The sequence below is a fragment of the Protopterus annectens genome, chromosome 1.part1 (genome assembly GCF_019279795.1).
Source record: "Protopterus annectens isolate FY-2018-M chromosome 1.part1, PAN1.0, whole genome shotgun sequence".
Lineage (NCBI taxonomy): Eukaryota > Metazoa > Chordata > Ceratodontiformes > Protopteridae > Protopterus > Protopterus annectens.
In genome coordinates, this window is record NC_056726.1 from 1,523,410,416 (window position 1) to 1,523,429,838 (window position 19,423).

General features: G+C 38.8%; 1 protein-coding gene across 5 annotated transcripts in view; it reads left to right on the forward strand.

Moving 5' to 3' along the window:
• The window catches only part of COL16A1 (collagen type XVI alpha 1 chain), a 3,146,845-nt gene that overhangs the window by 1,905,949 nt on the left and 1,221,473 nt on the right, over window positions 1-19,423 (forward strand). For all 5 annotated transcript variants that reach the window (XM_044082765.1, XM_044082783.1, XM_044082773.1 and 2 more), the window contains exon 30: window positions 16,805-16,858. In XM_044082765.1, the coding sequence (XP_043938700.1) occupies window positions 16,805-16,858 (54 nt within the window). The remainder of the gene's footprint in view (window positions 1-16,804; window positions 16,859-19,423) is intronic.

A 19,423-nucleotide genomic window follows, 5' to 3' on the forward strand; every position in this document is an offset into this window, starting at 1 on the left:
TAATAGATAACTGAACTAAAGGTACAGTAGGTTAGCATTGTTGCCTCACAGCAAGAAGTTCTCCGGTTCGATTATCACCTGGGTGCCTTCTGTGTGGAGTCTACATGTCCTTCCTGCATTTGTGTGGGTTTCCTTTGGGTGATCCGGTTTCCACCCACATGACAAAGACATGTGTCTGGAGTGTTTCTCTTTTTCTCTGGGCCTCTACTAAACATTGGCGTGCTCCAGGATGGACTATCCTGGTAAACAAATGTTTGATAATAAATAATAGTATGTGAGGTAAAATGTGAGGACATGCCTCAGTTTAATTCCTCCAAGTCTTTTGGGTTTCCAATACCACAACCAGAATGGACCCCATTCCTAAATCAGGATATGATTAATGTTTATGGAATTAGTATTGTTTCAATGTTTAATCTTAGCCAAAAATCCTCTTTGCAGCACCCACAATGTGTCCCAGAACTGACTCCTTCTGCAATTCATACCAAAGTACATGTATTGGTAGCATATCTAAGTATGACTGCAAATTCTTTTTTTATAAGACCTGTTGCTCCTGCTACTACTGGAACTGTCTGGGTATCCTTCTTGCACATTGTCCTCATTTCTGCCTGCAAATGTTGACATTTTATGACTTTGTGTGTCTGTATGTAAAACACTGTAGTCACTGGGTGTAGGAATTTCAATGGTCAATGCTACTTTTGTCTTCTTTTCATGGACTACTATATCTAGTTTTCTTGCATGTATTTTCTGAACTGTTGGCAATGGTTGATCCCATGTGATATAAACTTTATCACTGTTTATAAAACTTTGGGGTTCATGTTTCCAATGCTTCTCAGCTGTTTCAGTATTATAATGTTTGCACGATCGCCAATACAATAGTCTTACCACATTATTATACCTTTCAGTATACAGTCCTTCTGCCATTAGTGTATCACACCCATCAAAAGATGTGCGACTGTTTCCAGTTCTGTTTCACAGAACCCGCATGTTTCTGTTTCTCCCACATGTTAAATGCAGTTTGTAAACCAAAGTGTGGATATACTTGGCCAACTGCCCTTGCGAGCCATTTTAAGCCTAGCCAGTTATCCCTTGTGAGATTCAAACCCTGCACTTGTGTTTATAAGGCAAACACCTTAGTATCACACCCATCAAATGATGTGCAGCTGTTTCCAGTTCTGTTTCACAGAACCTGCATGTTTCTGTTTCTCCCACATCTTCAATGGAGTTTGTAAACTAAAGTGCGCACATAGGATCATAAATTAGTACTAGGCTGACTGCTCTTGCGAGCCATTTTAAGCCTAGCCAGTTATCCTTTGTGAGACTCAAACCTTCCACCTTGTGTTTATAAGGCAAACACCTTAACCATTAAGCCACCCTCCCAACCCACTCGCAGCTCACTCCCAACCCAACTCACATTCCACTGTCCTGGGCCACCAGTACTAACCTTGCATTGTTTGGTTTAAACTCACCTCTCCTTAACCATTCCTGCATTAAATCCTGATCATCATGAGGTTGTTCAAGGAGTTTTCTGTACTTACCTCAGTATTTATGCCATTTCTGCATTTCTTGCCTTTTCATCTGTTCCTTCACCTTATATTCTTTCTTTTGTTTTTTGGCACATTCAGTCGCTGCCTGATTATTGTCTGCTGGTTTGATTTCCATTCCCGCTTCACACTGATTTACTAAACTAAGCAGGAAAGTCATTTTAGACTTCTCCAGATGTTTTAAAGCTTTCACTTTGTTTGGATCTGGTGAGGTCAGCAGATATTTATTTATTGCATTTGTTAACTGGGAAAGTCCACTGTGCCTAGAATGAACCCATTTTCAGTCGAGGCCCTGGGAGAAAAGCTCCACAATAATTACATACAATTAATAATATAAAATATTAATACAAATAAAAATAACAAGCAGTAGAATCACAATCATGATAAAATAGATAATAACAGGCATACATACTAACACACATTAGTGTAACATATATCTGCAAGGATCATATCAGAGGGAAGTTAAATTCAGTGTAAGAATAGAGGGCTAAGGAGGGAAAAATAAAGCTAATGAGCCATCAAGTAGTAGGTAGGCAGAGAGAAGAGTAAGAAAATGACATTAATAGAAGAATTAAAGGTGAAGCACAGGAAAGATACGTCAGGTGTTGGGCTTGGTTATTTGGGTACAGGAGCATAACCAACGAGAGGATAGATGTAGTTTGAGGGATGTTTTATAAAGAGGGCAGGATTATAGATAGTCCTGAGTGCAAGGGGGGAGATTGTTTCACGCCTTGGAGACAGTATAGGAATACAACATTTGCCCAGCTGATAACTTGGGTTTCTCAATAGACAGCAGCATTTTATTTTCTAACCTGAGGTGTCGGTTAGGGTGGTACATGGTCGGGTTGGAGGAGAGGGAAGCAGAGGTTTCTGGGTGATAGATGAGTTGTGAGCTATAGTTAAGTGTAGGAAAGAGGGATGGTGTGAGAGTTCTAGCCAATTTAGTGAGGAACAACAATGGGCAGAAAAGTTTGCATTAGTAGAAAATTTGGCGACTTTGTTGTAGCAAGAGTCAAGTTCTGTTCTCAAGGAAGACTGAAGATTGATCAAGATGGGAGCACCGTATAGCAAAGTAGGAAGCAGGAAGGCATAGGCCAGGGCTTTTTTTAGCAGAGAGGCTAAGAAAATAGTTGTGTCTATATAGGGCACTCAGTTTTTAGTAGGTTTTTTTGATGTTGTTGTAGATGTGAAGGTCAAAAGTTAAATTGTCATCAATGATGACACCTAGAAGTTTTGCTTTATTGGGGTTGAGGACAGGATGTTTCTAGGACACCCAGGTTTCGGTGCAAGAAAGCTTCTTGGGTGAGATGCTGTAGTGCACTACTAGATTTAGAAGAACAGATGATAGTGGAGTCATCGGCATATTGGATAATGGTACTATGGGTAAGAGTGGTATGAAAGTTACTAACAAGTATGCTGAATAAGAGGGGACCCATTATGGAACCTTGGAGAACACTGGTATTAGTATTTATGAAAGAGGACGAGGAGTGTTACCATATAGTGGATCGCTGCCTATTACTGAGGTCATTAGTAACCATTTTAGGGTAGGGCAGATAGGTTTAGGTCAGAGAGTTTAGTAAGCAGAAGGGAATGGGATATAGTGTTGAAAGCCTTTTATAAATCAAGAAAGAGTGCTGAAACTAAGGCACCAACATCTCCAGCCCTGTTTACGTTATCCAAAAAGGAAATGAGTGAAATGTTGATGCTACGTCCAGGCCTAAAGCCGTACTGAGTAGGGGAGAAGATTTGGTGTTTTACCAGATGAGAGAGCACCTGAGAATGAATACATTTCTCTAGTATTTTTGAGATGGGAAGAGAATGGGAATAGGATAGAAGTGAGGGATGTCAGAGTTATTGTCACCTTTACGCAGAGGAGGGACAAAACCATTTTTCCAGATAAGAGCGATGTAAGATTCTTTAATGGACCTATTGATGACGATACTAATGGGATATGCAGTGAAGGAAGCTGAGACTTGCAAGTATTCTGCAGTTAAGTTATCTGGGGCATTGATACAGGGTTTGACTTTGAGAAGAAGTTTTTAATGGTAGAGGTGGCTATGGGTGAAAGTGTGAAAGGGGGAAGAGGATTAGAAGGGAAATGCGCTAAAGGTGTCTCCGGTGGGTCAGTGTTTATGGGTGGGAAGATGGAACTACATTTAGTGATGGTGTCAGTGAAGTATGTGTTAAAGAGGGAGGCTAGCTCAGAGGGTGTTTTTCTGGGTTTGGGCATGGGTTATCATTAGTTCCTGGGTGGAGAAGGGAGTTGATAGCTCCCCACATTTTGGGGGGATTTAGTCTATGTTGTTCTTGGATAGCTTGGAAATATTCTTTTTTGTTTTTGATAAGTAAGCATTTGGCCTCATTGCAAAGTTGTTTATATTGTGTGAGGTTAGAGAGTGTTTTGCGACATAACTTGCTTTCTGAAATTTGTAAGCCAAGCAGCATGTTTTGCCTTGATCCTCTTTAGGTGGATTGGGGCAAGACTGTTTAGTACCTTGAGAAATGTAGGATTAAATATTATACAGCTTCACTGAGTGGAAGAAATTTAAGAGAGGTCAAGTTAGTGTTATGCAAGATATCATTGAATGTATTTGGGGAGAAATGGGATAGCTCTCTTACGAGTCGATATCGGTGTATGTTTAGTATGGTGACGGGCTTGCATATTATGAATGCTGGTGAATGATTACTGATGTTATTTAGGGGAGTCCCAGAAGAGGAGATTTTTTTCTGGGTCAGAAAGCAAGCTCCAATCCAAGACTGAGCCTTTGTTTTTCTTACTGTCAGGTCTGGTAATGTCAGAGATTATCTGAGTATAAATGTTGAAGTTAATATCAGTAGAGGGGTTGTTATTGGAAATATCTAGCCAGTTAATATTAACATCGCCTAGGATGATGGCTTCATTGTTTATATTGCTGGTTGTCCAGGCAAGAATATCTTCAAGAATAGGAATATTATTGCCTGGGGGGATGTGAATAACTATAATGCATAGGATATGTATACAGTCCCAGAATTCTAGGTCTCTCCATGTAATCAGTTTTGAGAAGGCCCATCCCTCCATCAGAGCAAGAGATATATAATCTTGATATACACTGATATTTTTGTAAAATGTGACGTGTGAATCATTTTTTGTTTTCTTCTGTCTAACTGATACAATACCTTTTGGGGCCAGTCAATCAAACCAAAACCGTAAGTTAAAACAGGAAGAGAATATCGGTTTATGGCTTGGACTTTGTTCCTAGACGTCAGAGTTGTTTTCAATATTAGTTTTAGTCTTCTGAAGTATTCTTTACTGAGTTTTATTTGCGTTTGTTTATGTCTTATTGCTGACCTTTCATTAATTCCCAGATATTTATACACTCCTTCATGTTGCAGTTCCTTCATTTCACATTCCTGTCGCAGGTTGATATTTCTTGGTGCTGCTACTTTCCGGCTTTAAATGTTGCTTTTGGTCATTTACCAAGACTAAATGACTTTCTTATATAATCTGAGAAACTTTTCATCACTTGCAATTGTGCTTTCAAGTTCTTATCAGATGAACTATATATTTTTAAGTCATTCACTAAAAGAAGATGACACTAAAAGATGAGAAGTGCTTACAGTTGGACATTTTCTGGTAGTCAAAATGTAACTAAGACCTAATCTGTTAAGAAAACCATTTAATGGATGATGCACAATACAAAATAGCAGCTAATACAAAGAATCCCTCTGGAATACCCCCTTTGAAGTTTTATCCTTGGGTAATAATTTGTCCTTTGTTATAACTTAATTGCAAAGTGGTTTGCCACTGTTTCATAGCCACTGTAATGTAATTGATCAATGTAGGGTGTATCTTATAAACCTGTAAGCAGTCTTTTGTTTATGATGTGGGATGCTATCAAATGATTTTCTATGAGATATCCATGACATGCTTAGATTTTTACAATTCTTTTTATGACTTTATTTCGCAACAAATGATCCTCAGTTCCATATGACTTTCTTTTGTTACCCTTTTGTTTTTTTGCAATGATTGAGTTTTCTAATAAATTACTATAAACTCTGTCTACATCAATTCCATTACATAGTTTGTACATCTCTGGAAGGCAAATTATTGATTTATATTTTTAGGACAGCTTGCAGGTCCATGCTCAAGTAACATTTTTCCTGTTGTTAACCAGGTCATTGTCTGTTTGGGATGCACACAGAAGTAGTTCTTACTCAAGGCTAAATCTTTGTCTAAAAATGTTAATACTTTTAGCCAAAATGTAGGTACTGCATCTGAGCCTAGGGTTTTCCAGTTAGAAGCTTTTCTTAAATTTGTTTCAGTCTCTCTGGCTGTTACTTCATGCCATTTCATATCCTGTACCTTTAAACTTCTTATTCTTTCTTTTACTTCTTCTATCCATTCAGCATCTTTGTTATGTTCCACAGGATCTTCATAGATATTTCTCCAGAATGTGTCTATTTCTTCCCTATTTGGTAGTGCCTCTATTCCTTTTGCTTTGTTTCCCAATTATTGATAACATTTTTTACATCGTCATTGAATTGCTTATTTGTACTTTTTGTTTATGTTTATTTGCATTTCTTCTAAGTTTTCTGCCTGTGCTGATATCTTTAGTTTATTTCCAGTAGTGTATTAGAGATCCTTAGCTGTTCTGCTACTGTACATTGTTTTATCACGTCTGTCTTTTTAAGTAGTTTTGCTGATCTGTTCCCTCCTCTGCACTTATCTAACAATGACATTCTTGTCTTAATCGCTGTCTGGTTTTCTCTATTTGATGCTTCCATGAGGCATTGTATTTCCTTCCTTCGTTTTCCTTTTTGCTCTGCGTTTTTGTTGTAAGAACACGTCTGTTATTAATTTAGCTGCACAGTGGTATGTCCTGTTTTCTTCTCTTCATATCTTGATTAGCGTCTTCTCTTGCTTTATCACACTTCTAACATTTTTACTCTTTACTTTTTGTAATTGATTTCTTTCATTGATCTTAAGTCTATTCATTTCTATTAAATCAAGCAACTCTTCCTTTAAATCATTTCTTCTAAACTGAGGCACATTCGTTGTTGTCTGTTACTGCAGGCATTGGTACAAGGCATAAAAATTTAGATGTAAGAATTCCTATTTCCAACTTCAAGTTAGAGATCTTTCTTTCATATTAGGACAGGACGGATGTGGAATTCATTACCTAGACATTTAAGATTGGCAAATGATGTATCAACATTTAAGCTGGCATTAGATAACTGTTTTTTTTTAGTTCTTAGGCAAACTTTAAATTGGTCAGTGTAGACCCTAAATTTGTTTATTTTTTGAACCATTTCACCACTGAAATGAAGATACCAATAAAGAATCACGTATTAATAAAGCTAAAGGACCTGATGTTTTTCTTGATGAGTTTTACAAACAATTCCAAGGTAGTTTAATTCCTTATCTGTTTAGATTTTATAAATGATTGCTAACACATTCATCTTTCATAGAACAATATTTTTTTCTGTGGCAAAAATAAAAACATAAGGATACATAACATACAGAAAATTATAGGCCAATAGCTTTGCTAAATTTAGATTATAAGATCTTTTTAAAAGTAGTAAGTATATTTTACTATATCTTTCTAATTTAATTCACTACAGTCAGTCTGGATTTTTGGCTGGAAAGATATGGCACTTTAAAAGGAAAACACTGATAATGACAATCCTGTGTTTTGTGCTATAGATGCATATAAGATAATTGATACACGTAATAGCATTTAATGCAATTACGTAAGTTAATTTGTATCCCAGATGAAGTTTCTAATATAATGCAGGCGCTAGTTCTAAAAACTTATGATCATTTAGAAGTAAATAAGAAGGTGTTGGGGCTGTGCCAACGACTGAGAGGGGTTTGCCAGGGCTGTCTCTTATTTACATGCATTTTTCTATTAGGTATTGATCCAATATTTTACTTAAGAGTCAGATTTGAACATTACCCACTTAAAGTTTGTAAATCTTTTTCATAGATAACTTAAAAACTTTAAATTTTAGGATGACACTTTTTTCATAATGGAAAGCACATAACTGAAATGCAGACACATTTTCTGTCTGAAATGACATTAGCTATTCTGAATTAATTGCAAATTATAAAGATTTCTTTCGCAGGAAGTATAAATTTCTTGGAGCTTAAAATGTATTCCCTTTGGTCCTTTTACATCAAGAGTTTTTTAAATCCCTCTTAATCTGTTTGGTACAATAAATTTAAAAGGATACGGAAACATTTTTTTGGAGGAGGGTTTCTCCCAGAATTCCTTGAGATACATTAGTTAGTACAATGTCTGCTGGGGGGTCCATTCTTGTTCCTTAGGGTACAGTCTTGTTGTTAAAATTTATAACTGACAACATTTTAAAGAAGACAAATATAGATTACATTCAGGTCTATGGCATATTTGTCCATCTACTTTGTTAGATTCAAACCAAGCCGTCTAAAGAAATACATTTTCCTTCTGTCCAACAAGTGATTAAAATAGTATCTATATGCTTCCTATACTTTATTTTCCTTGTTTAGATACGTCTTTAGAAACAAAGGTTCTGTTTAATGGCAGGTTATCTCCCCTCTGCTTACTCCAGGAAAAAAAGAAAACCCCTGCCCTGACTCAAATGCCACTGACATAGACCTAGCTACCCAATTCAATTCTTTCTTTATCGACTCCATTGGCAAACTAACTTCCTCCTTCACCAACCATCCTAGTTCTACACCCCTACAGCCACCCACTTATTCCTCCTCTAGTACTTCTTCTCACTCAACTTTCCCCTCCTCTAATACCCCCTCCCTTCTCCATACAGCCCATCCCAATCCCTACTATTAAAAAGCTCTTACAAAAGCTGAAACCAGGTTCAAATGTCCCAGACCAAATTCCCCTCTTACTTCTTAAAAATATCCGCAGATGCCATAGCTTTTCCCATCTGTATCCTAATAAGCAGGTCAATTACAGAAGGTCTGGTACCCCAACCCTGGACAAAGGCCTTCATTATTCCACTTCACAAAGGTGGGAGCAATAATAATATCCAAAGTTTTTGCCCAATTGCCATCCTATCCCCCATTTCCAAACTGCTAGAAAAATGCATCCACCTACAACTATTACCCTATCTCATAAATAACCAACTCCTAACCACCACACAACATGGTTTCAGGCCTGGCCACAGCACCATCAACGCTCTCCTTACCTTCCTCAAAACTATCAACAAAGCCCATGACTCCGGCCTTATTGTGTCCACCTTCTTACTAGACCTATCCAAAGCCTTCGACACCATCTCTCACAACCTTCTCCTCACCAAACTCTCTGAACTAAACCTTTCCCCTACCACTATCAAATGGTTTACCAGTTACCTATCTGATAGGCAACAGGCAGTCAAATGGAAAGAAGCTACATCCCCATTCCTCAGTACTCCCACTGGAGTACCCCAAGGTTCTGTTCTTGGGCCCCTGCTATTTAACATTTTCATAAATGACTTCTACCGGACCATTCCTGAAACTCACCTCATCCAATATGCCGATGACTCCACCATAATCTGTTCTGCCACTTCCATCCCCATTCTAACTAACTAACTAACCCAAAATGCCTTCTCCTTAACTGAACAATGGATGCTAGACAACCATCTAGCACTCAATGCCCCAAAAACTAAACTAATGCTATTTGCTCCTTCAAAAACCACCATCATAGACAAAAATACCTTCATCATCACCAGTCAGAATAATACACCCCTTGAAATAGTAGATAATACAAAACTGTTAGGTGTCCTAATCGATGACCAACTCAAGTTTGACACTCACTTTCAAGCAAACATCAAGAAAACACACAAGAAACTTGGCATGCCCTATCGCCACAATCGGTACATCTCCCTCGCCACCAAACTAACCTTTATGGATCCCCACTCCTCACCAACCTACAATCCTCCCTAAAAGCTAAACTATCGTCCTGTTACTGTAACATTTCAAAATTTGCAACAGGCCACAGATCCCTAACACATTACTGCACTGCCCTTCACAAACTTAACTGGCTAGAACTACCTAACTACCTCACCTATATTCAACTCACTCAAGCCCATAAACTCATCTTTACCCATCTCTCTGCCCCTCCCTGGCCTCCACCTATAAGATACACCAGCCCAATAAATCCCTAAGATCAAACTCCCAAAATCTCATTGAGCTACACAAACCCACCCGTCCTCCAGGCAAAAATCTTCTGTCCTTCTCCCTAGCTCACCTGTGGAATTCTCTTCTTCCACTAATCCGCACAGCTAGCAACCTATCTGTCTTCAAAACCTTACTCCAGTCCCATCCAACTTCCAAATGGGAATGCTTCTGTACCCATCCTGCATGAAATTCCCAACCCAAGCTATTCCCCTACATTCAGCAGACCTCCAAACGTCCTACTATTATTACTTAACTGCAATAAGCATTTATTGTACTCATACACCTGTATATAAACAAATTTGTATCTTCTTCTTCTTCTGGCTTTTCCTGGTTAGAGGTCACCACAGTGGATCATCTATCCGCTCATGATTGGCAGTGGAGTTTTTTTTTTTTACAGTGTTGAGTTGCCAGCCCAGCACCCAAACTTCCACAGAAGGCACACACACACACACACACACACACACACACACACACACACACACACACACACACAGGTTCAGTTTAGAGTGCCCAATCCACCTACTGAATGTTTTTGGGAGGAAACCGGAGGAAACCCATGTGACTACTGAGATGACATGCAGACTCCATACAGAAGGCACCCCAGCCAAGGATCGAACCGGAGAACCTCTTGCTGTGAGGCAGCAACGCTAACCGCTGTACCACCATGGCCGCCCATATAAACAAAATTGTATAACACTGTAATAAGCATCCAAACATCCTACTATTATTGCTTTACTCCAATAAGCATCTGTTATATCTATACACTTGTATATGAATATAATTGCATAACACTGTAATAAGCACCTATTGCAACCAACAGAAATGAAATTGTTTAATCACTGTATTTTCTTCTTAATATATGCATGTTTTTCTAGTTTTCCCATTTTGGGTATTGCTACATTATCTATTGTTATAATTGCTTTGTAATTACATTCTAATTGTTTTGATTCATGTACTGGAGCTTTTCTCCTCATGATTCCATTGAAAGCATACGCCTAGTGGCCCAATGGACCATCCTGGCAACAAACTGCAAATAAATAAATAAATAAAATGTTATATATTGAACATTTTCTGTGATGCCTGTAAGAGAAGTATGAGATTGTTTGAAGGAAATTTAAGAAGAGAAGCGATCCAACCTATTTTTTCATTATATAAATTTGTTTGTTATAGGAGCTACAAAAAGATGTAACAAATTGAAACTTCTTTTTTGAACTTGGGATTATAATGCTAAAGTTATTTATGCTGGTAAAAAAAATCCTAGGTTAAAATTACTAACTTTATCAGAATGCCTGATTATCTCTCTATCTCTCCCTCCCTCTCTCTCTCGATCAATATATTTTTTTGTCTGTTAAATAAAGACACATACATGCATACAATTATTGCAGATTGGAATAAAAAAGTTTCAGTCTCACTTAGTGGATCTTAAGTTAATTTGGTAAGATTATAAGATATTGTATCATTCTTTTAGAGACCCTGTTTTATAGCAAAATATATTTTATAGAGCATACTGAGCTCCATTCAGAATGGAATGGATCTAGCAAAATAATCAGTGCTGGCATTGATAACATCAGCTGGGAGACAACATATGTGGAGAGATTGTTCAGGAATTCAACTTTGGTTGTATAAATCATTTTCTTTAGTTGAGTATTTTGAACAATCAGTACTGGACCTTCATCAATTTTGCTTTGTCAAAGAAAGGTCCTACTTCTTAAACCTCATAAATTTATTTAAAACATTAATCGAAATACTGGATAGCAAGTTATGCAGTACATACAGCATATCTGGATCGGGCCAATGCCTTTGACACTATTCTCCATGCAGGTGTGATTGATAGACTAGTAAATCTGAATATAAATAATTCTGTTAGGGTTAGTTAGTAAATTGGTTGTCAATTAGAATCTGTGTGGTTAGAGTTGCAGGTGTCACTTTTGAAAGCAAAAATATTACCAATGGTGTACCACAAGCCTTAGTGTTGGACTCTCTCTTATTTGACATCTGTATCTCAGACCTTCAGGCCAGCATTTCTGGTATGCAGTTATCTAAGCTTTAGATGATTGTAAATTGGGTGTTGTTATTCATTCTTTTCCCCTGACTCACAATTGATCCAAGGGTCAGACCATGTTAACTACTGGTGCAAGGGCAATGCTCTCAAATTAAATGCGATAAGATATGGCATAGTTCATTTTGGTAAACAAGACATTTTCACATACCATATAGGTGACATACCCTTGTTGATAATTCCTTATCATTTAACCATCATATCAACACAGCAGTTTGAAAGGCCTTCTGTCTGACTTATTAATTTCCAAAGGCATCTCTATTAGAGCCACACAAGTCTTTGTTCCCATAACTCTTATCATATTAGACCAGTTATTGAGTATGAACCTTTTGGCATATGTTTGTCTGAATATATCTCCATCCAAATCCCTTTTAACTTGAATCACTACACTCAATGCCCGACCTGTATTACTAAGAAATAATTTATCATCCAAACATACAACCTACAACAAGGCAAAAACACAATCACAATTAAGAATCTCTTTAAACATTTAAAATGCCTTCTACTGCTAAAGCTTCTAAGATCAGAGAATATTCGATCCAACCCAGGCCTTCCCGTGCAACCTAACTTCTCCAACATAACTTCTACAACTAGCATGGACAGTAATAACATAATAAGGGATGACAACCTCATAATATAAGTAGTGCTAATGTGCATATTGTTAGCAACAAATAGGCTTCATTAAAAGCATGGATTAAAAGAGACCAATCCCATATACTAGCCATCTCTTAAACTTGGCATAAAGTATCTGCTGCCCCTCTGCTACCTTGAAATAAACTATAGTATTTTATATGGCAACAGGCCAGTTAAAAGAATTGGAGGATGAGTTGTGCTACTACTGAAAAGCACTCGTCCTGTATAGAACTTTGCTCCTTCACTGCCATTCGTCAAATAAATGACAATTCACCAAAGTGGATCCGAGCTTGCATCTCCTTAGCACACTCACCTTGACATTCCTGCTGTGTACATCTCACTCCCATCTTCACCTACTGCTATAAAAGTTACACTCTCTGAAATACTCCCAAATGGCTGCAATAAAAATAACATTTATTTAGGTGACACTAATGTTGATGCAAAATGGATCTTACACAACTAAATAAAAGAAAAATTAATTAAATACCCACTTAGTTCTCAAATGGGCAAACACACCACACTTGATCTTACACGTTCAAACATAGGACACCACCACTTAGCCATGTCCACACTTCTCAACTCCTTTGGTGACCAACTTCCTGTTCTTTCAGCATGGGTCTTTCAAAACACCTAAACCTCACCTCCAAATAGTGTGTGGCAGACCTTTTCCTGACCACCATGCAGCCATACTTCAACAACAACTCAGTCTTATCATCTTGGAACCTCTTCATCACATTCCTGACTCCACAACAGAATTAGACTACTCCCTTAATGCGTGTGCGTACAGTTGTTTATCATTGTGTACTTCTTTAATACTCTCACAGCTCTAGTTTGGAAAACATGGAAACATAGTCAAATGATATAAATCTCCACCAAAAGTACCTTAACCTAAGAAAGCAAAGAAGAATAGCAATAAATGCTGCAAAAGGTCACATACTTTAGGAATAAACAAGTACTTGTAAGAGATTTGGGATGCATGGCTAGGCATAAAAAGGCCCTTGGGGTCGTTAGCCTAGTAAACACATATGAACCTATGAACCTGTGAACCTATGAACCTATGGATACATAAATAGTTGCTTTATCTAGCCCCAAACACTTCTGGAAGCAAATCAGTCAACTTACTGGATACATATGTGATAACATTCAGCAACAAATTTCTAGCAATAGCAACAGTGGAAATAACAAAGCTGAGAATTTTTAAATGCTTCCTGCTATCCTTCATCAATGAAATAACTAATACTTTCATCCCTACTAGTAATAATTCACAGTCCCACAAAATAATAATAATGAAAACAAGCTTTAACACCCTAGCAGAATTGGCAGTCTCCTTCCACATTAAATAAATCACCATAAAGTAATCCAAAAGCATGTTTACCAACCTTAAACAGTCCTTCCCTAAACACTCCATGCTCCACTCCACTTTTTTAGCTAAATCAGCAAACTGCATAGTAAAGCCCTTACATAAAAATGTAATTTGTCACTTACTACAGGCATTCTACCCCCTGAATTAAAATATGATGCCATTATCATGCTCCCAAAAGTACCTGACCTAAAATCCCCTAAGGACTGGAGACCTATTTCTATTCTTTGTGCCATTACTAAAATATTTGTAAAAACTATTATACAAACAACTGCTCAAGCATATTACTAGTTATAATCTCCTATCAGATAAACAACTGGCTTCACAAATGCCTTTTGTAGTTTTACAGCCTTATATACAGCCACTAACTCTATCTACCACAATATTAATGAAGGCCTTGTTACTAAAAGTATATCTGCAGGGATGTCCAGAGCTTTTGAAAAAGCTGACCATTAACTTCTCATAAGCAAACTTCTCAAGTTAAACTTTGGTGAAACTACTATTAATTGATTCCAATATTATCTAGAAAACAGAACCGTCCAAGTTTATATGAAGGATCTTCTTTCCTCACATGGTACCCTAAACACTGGTGCCCCAAATGGCCAGTACTAGCACCCTTTCTTTTCTCCTTGTTCATTAATGGCTTATCAGATTACGTTTCCTCCTTAAACTTTGTGCACTAAGCAGATGACATATTCATACTAGAAACAAACTCTCTAAGGATCTAAAAACCCAGTTACACCTGTCCATCACCAAACTCTGCCACTGTACCACCTATAATAAACTCTTAACCATAAAAAACATTACAATACTCTTGTGCTCAACAAAAATACTCTGCAAATACTGGCCTTTACTATATGTGACACCAAAACAATGTCATTCCCCTCATCACGGAATATAAATATTTCAGTCGTATTCTGCTCTTTTCACTTCCCAACCGCACTGACATAACCACCCATACCCTCGTCTCTCAACTAAAACTCTGTTCTCGAATCACCCACCTCCCGTCTACTCCCCAACCTTGAGTACTACTTCCATTCCTAGCTTTCCTTTCTTCACAAAACAGTAGAAAACTTCAAAGCACAGTAAACAAAATGTGTTATTTGCCCTGCTGGCAGCTAGCATCAATCAGCACTGCCTTCATGTACAAAAATTAAATTGGCTACCAGTGAATGAAACATCTACCTATTTTCTTGGTTCGCCAATATTTAAAATATTACATGAAGGTTACTGCCCTCCATTAATGTGGAGCACTCCACATTAAAAACTCAAATTATTCTGAAAGAAATTCACAACCTACTCATATTGCCATTCAAAGACCCTGATTTAAAGCCATAGCTGGAGAAAGAGCCTTGTCTAGACTTGACCCTGCCTTTTGGAACAATCTCCACACTGAACATAGGGGTAGCATCTTACTAAAAGATTTCAAAACAAGCCTGGCTGAGCAGCCCCATAAGGCCATTGCACACCAGTGTTTCATTGATAAGGGTTTATAATTCTGCCATTTACACTGTTGTTCCCTGGTCTAACTTTCTTATCATACACCCCTGCAAATATTGTATTTTTATTGTTTATTTATTTATTGTCTTTTGTTTACCAGGAAAGTCCGATTGAACACAACTTCCATTTTCAGACGTGGCCTGTGGAGAAAAGCACAATTTCTACTCTTTGTGAACTACTTCACATGTCGCTTAAAGTCTCTATGTATTTATCACTGTATTTTATACTTTTAAGCTGCATTGTATCTTTATTTTATGCTATCTCTCATTGCCCTATATTTAACAGTATCACGTTATTGTCCAACTGGGCTCACATCATGGTTGAAAAAAGTCTTTCAACCAGTTTACTTATCCATTTGTTACCTGTATCAGTCCCGCTAGGCTGGTGGCCTTTTAACAGAGGATTGTGGCAATAAGGTCTAAATGAGATTTATCCTATAGACCAAGGTTTGATTCATGCAACCTCCATGTGACTACTGTGTGACTCAGTGCTGGTCACACAGACATTCCTCCCAGATTGCCCCAGTTAGAGGCACATACCTAGTGAGTTTAACTGTTTAAAAATGTTTTTACCATACCTGCAAAGCCTGGCTTTTAATGCATGTCTGCTACTCTGTATCAGTTTCAGTTTTGATTTATCTAACTGGCACGAGTTATGCAGACTGGTAAGTGGTACTAGCCTGATGGGATTGATTTAAATGAGGTGAGGTTAGATATATTCCTAGATAACTTATGGGGTGGTCTTTGCAAAAGTGATAGGCAGGAATGCTTCAGGTGGGTGGAATGATGTTAACCACACCTGCTGTGAATGAATACGCTAGGAAGAAGGATAAAGGAGCCAGTAAATGGACAGACAGGTCCCGGCCATTAATCTTGCAAAGGCTGGGCCTCCCAGTTAGTCCCCTGAAGGAAACTTCTGTGGGGAATGGGGCAAATGTTCTACTGCATCTCACCAATGGCCTTGCCTATTGCCCTCTGTCGTAGGGTCTCACTAAAATGATGGCAGGTTACCTTGCTGGGGAAATTGTTTTCATCTAATTAGTTTCTCACAAGGGTGAGTTTGTTATGCATCCCAACACTTGAGTGAATCAATTATTGATTGATTGATTGATTATTTGATTTATCAATGATTTGAAGTAATGAAAATTGTTACCTTCTAAATAGACAGAACTGTTAAGTAAATTCATGGCTTTTTAACGTCAGACAGGAAAAGCACATTACCATCTGTAAAAAAATGTCAGTTAACATCAGCATATACAGTAGAAATAATTCTGCCCATGTTTACAGGCTATCATTCAGTGCGTTTCATTGTCTTAATCCTGTTTGCTACAAAAGATAATGTTGCTGAATTGATAACTTGTTTTGACTAGCAGTAATATGATGTGTGTCTAGGAGGAGTAGCCAGCATTTTCTGCTTACTAGTCACTTTTTAGGTAGGCGTTGTAGAGCAGACAATGTACTGACATAGAAGGAGCTCAGGCCACCTCAAATCCGAGGTCAGTATTCTGCGCACTTGTAATGGTTTTCTTTGTTTGTACCCTCTGTAACTAACGGTTCCCATTATTTAACTTACAGGGTGATATCGGAGAGGTTGGTCCAGCTGGAAAATCAGGAATAAAAGGAGAAAAGGTGGGTCATGGTGATTGTTTTATCATCTCAATAAACATGTTCACTAAATCTTTTAATGTTTTTCTGTATTATTATATGTTAAAGGTTCATAGGTAGGTTCATAGGTAAGTACTAGGCTATCTGCCCAAGGGCCACCCCCTTAGTTCCCTGTGCCTCTGATGAGCAGAGACATTATTTCCCTGCTCCTCTGTCCAGCGAAGCCACTGCAGTGATCCCCGGTGTAAATTTTCTGTTTCCCATCCACCCATTAAGGTTTCTCTTGAAGAGTGCTAATGAGGGGCTCTGCCTGATGTATATTGGTATCTTGTTCCAAAGCATGGGGAGTCTCTGGGTCAGGAATCTATCCCTCCAGCACGTCCTATTTATCATTGTGGTAAGGTTTATATCCCTAGAGCGTGTGGCTCTCAGGGATTTGTTTTTTTAGGTGGAGCATATCCATCAATTCTGGGTTGGACATGGCCTTGTATGAAAAGCAGAGATCACCTCTGAGTAAGCGGTATGCAACCGAGTACAGCTGGAGTTTCTTTAGTCGGGCTGCATAGGTCATCTGTTTGAGGCCAGTAATCCTCTTGGTGAGGTACTTTTGTAGTCTTTCCAACTGTTGCAGGTGTCTTGTAAGGTACATCCCAAATGGGCATTGCATTCTATGATGGGTCTAATAAGTGATGAGTAGAGAGGCACAATAACCTCCTTTGTTCTGGATGCGAACCCTTTTGTGATTAGGTGGGCCAAATAGAAGGATTTTCTAACCACCTTGGCAATATGATTATCAAAGAAGAGATTGTTATCTACTTGGGTCCCCAGATCCCTTATTACTTTTTCTGTATTTAGGGGACTGCCACCTATATGGTAGTTCACGAGTACTTTGTTTTTTCCAAAGGGGATGACTATGCACATTTTGGCATTCAGCTTGAGGCCATGATTTTGACACCAGGTATCAATCTCAGTGAGACCTTTCTGGAGGGTGTCTGTATCAGCTGGAGCATCAATTATGGCTCCTAGTTTGCAGTCGTCTGCGAACTTGGACAGCCAAAGTCCTCTTGTGCTTGCCTGTACCTCTGAGAAGTATATACTGAACAGGAGGGGGTCCTAGGACTGAGCCTTGGGGGACACCACTTGTAACTGGTTTAGAGTCGGACCTAGCTCCTGCAACTCTCACCATGTGGGTTTTGTCCATGAGCTAATTTGCAACCCATCTTGTGACATAGGGGTTAATGATCAGGTTGGTGAGTTTGTCTATAATACCAGAATGGGGAATGGTGTTGAAAGTCTTTGCGAGGTCTAGATAGGCCAATCAGGGATGTCTTTCCTTCTAGGGATTTTGCTCTTATCTGTACTAGTTTCCTCATTCTATTGTAGAGCCTGTTTATGGCAGGGTTCCACCAGACTGGTTTCCTTTTCTTGGAGGAGTGAGTCTTGGTTTTACTTGGGATAGCACGATCCATGCATTCCTGCAGATGATCATAGAGTGCCTTTGTATAGGTTTCAGCAGCTTGGACAGCATTGTCCATTGGTGTGGGGGTTGTGAACCTTTCCATCTCAGTCTTAAGCAATGTGAAGTTTGCTTTTGAAACGTTTTTCACGGTGGTTTCCTTGAGTGAGGTTGGGGACGGAATGTGAATATCCAGAGTGATTAGTCTACGGTCTGATCTAACCAGCGAGGGGTTAATGTCAGGTGTGGAACACTGGTCACCCATGTTGGTGATGACCAGGTCCAATATGTTGTTCCCTCTGGTGGGGGTGTTGACCAATTGATCCAGGGTGTTTGAGTTTATAAATTCGAGGAAGCGTTGGGCAAGGGGAGTTAGTACTTAAGTAGTTATCCCGGTTAATGTCTGGGTAGTTGAAATCACCCAGTATTAGGGTGTTTGGTAGGACCTTCATATTTCCCAGAGTCTCCAGAAATGTGGAATGGGGGTCCTGGGTCATGGTGGGTGATCTGTAGCAAGCTACAATTTGGATTGCAGTTTTGCCCGTTGTTAGTTGCACTTGGACGATCTCTGATGCATCGTGTTGCTCCACTAACCTGGAGGTGTGAGTGTCCTTGATGAATATGGATACACCCCCGTCTTTTGTGTTTCGGTCTGGGTTCTGTGGCCAAAAGGTATGGTATGAGTTGAGTTATAGCCTGGTAGTGCTGGGGTGCTCTCTGGAGCCTTAAACCAGGTTTCTGTTACTGCACAGATATCGATGTTCTCCATAATGAGGAGTGCCTCGAGTGCATGCATTATGAGATTTAGACTTCTGGCATTGAGTAGCATTACCCTCAGTTTTTGGTTACTTGTGCTAATTATGGTGGTGGGTTTGTCTTTTGAGCCTTGCCTAAAAAAGGCACTATGGAGGCGGCAAGAGCTTTTGCCAGTATTCGAACGCCTAAGGGTGACAGGTGCAAGCCATCTCTTGCGAAGCAACGTGACTTGTCGAGCATGTCATCCCAGGCAGACAGATACTGGATCCCCTTTGAATGACAACAGAAACTTAGCCAATTGTTGAAGTTGATCATTTTTTCTTTATACTGCGGCATCATTCTTGGTGAGGGCAGGATGCTACTCTGGGTCAGGGTCA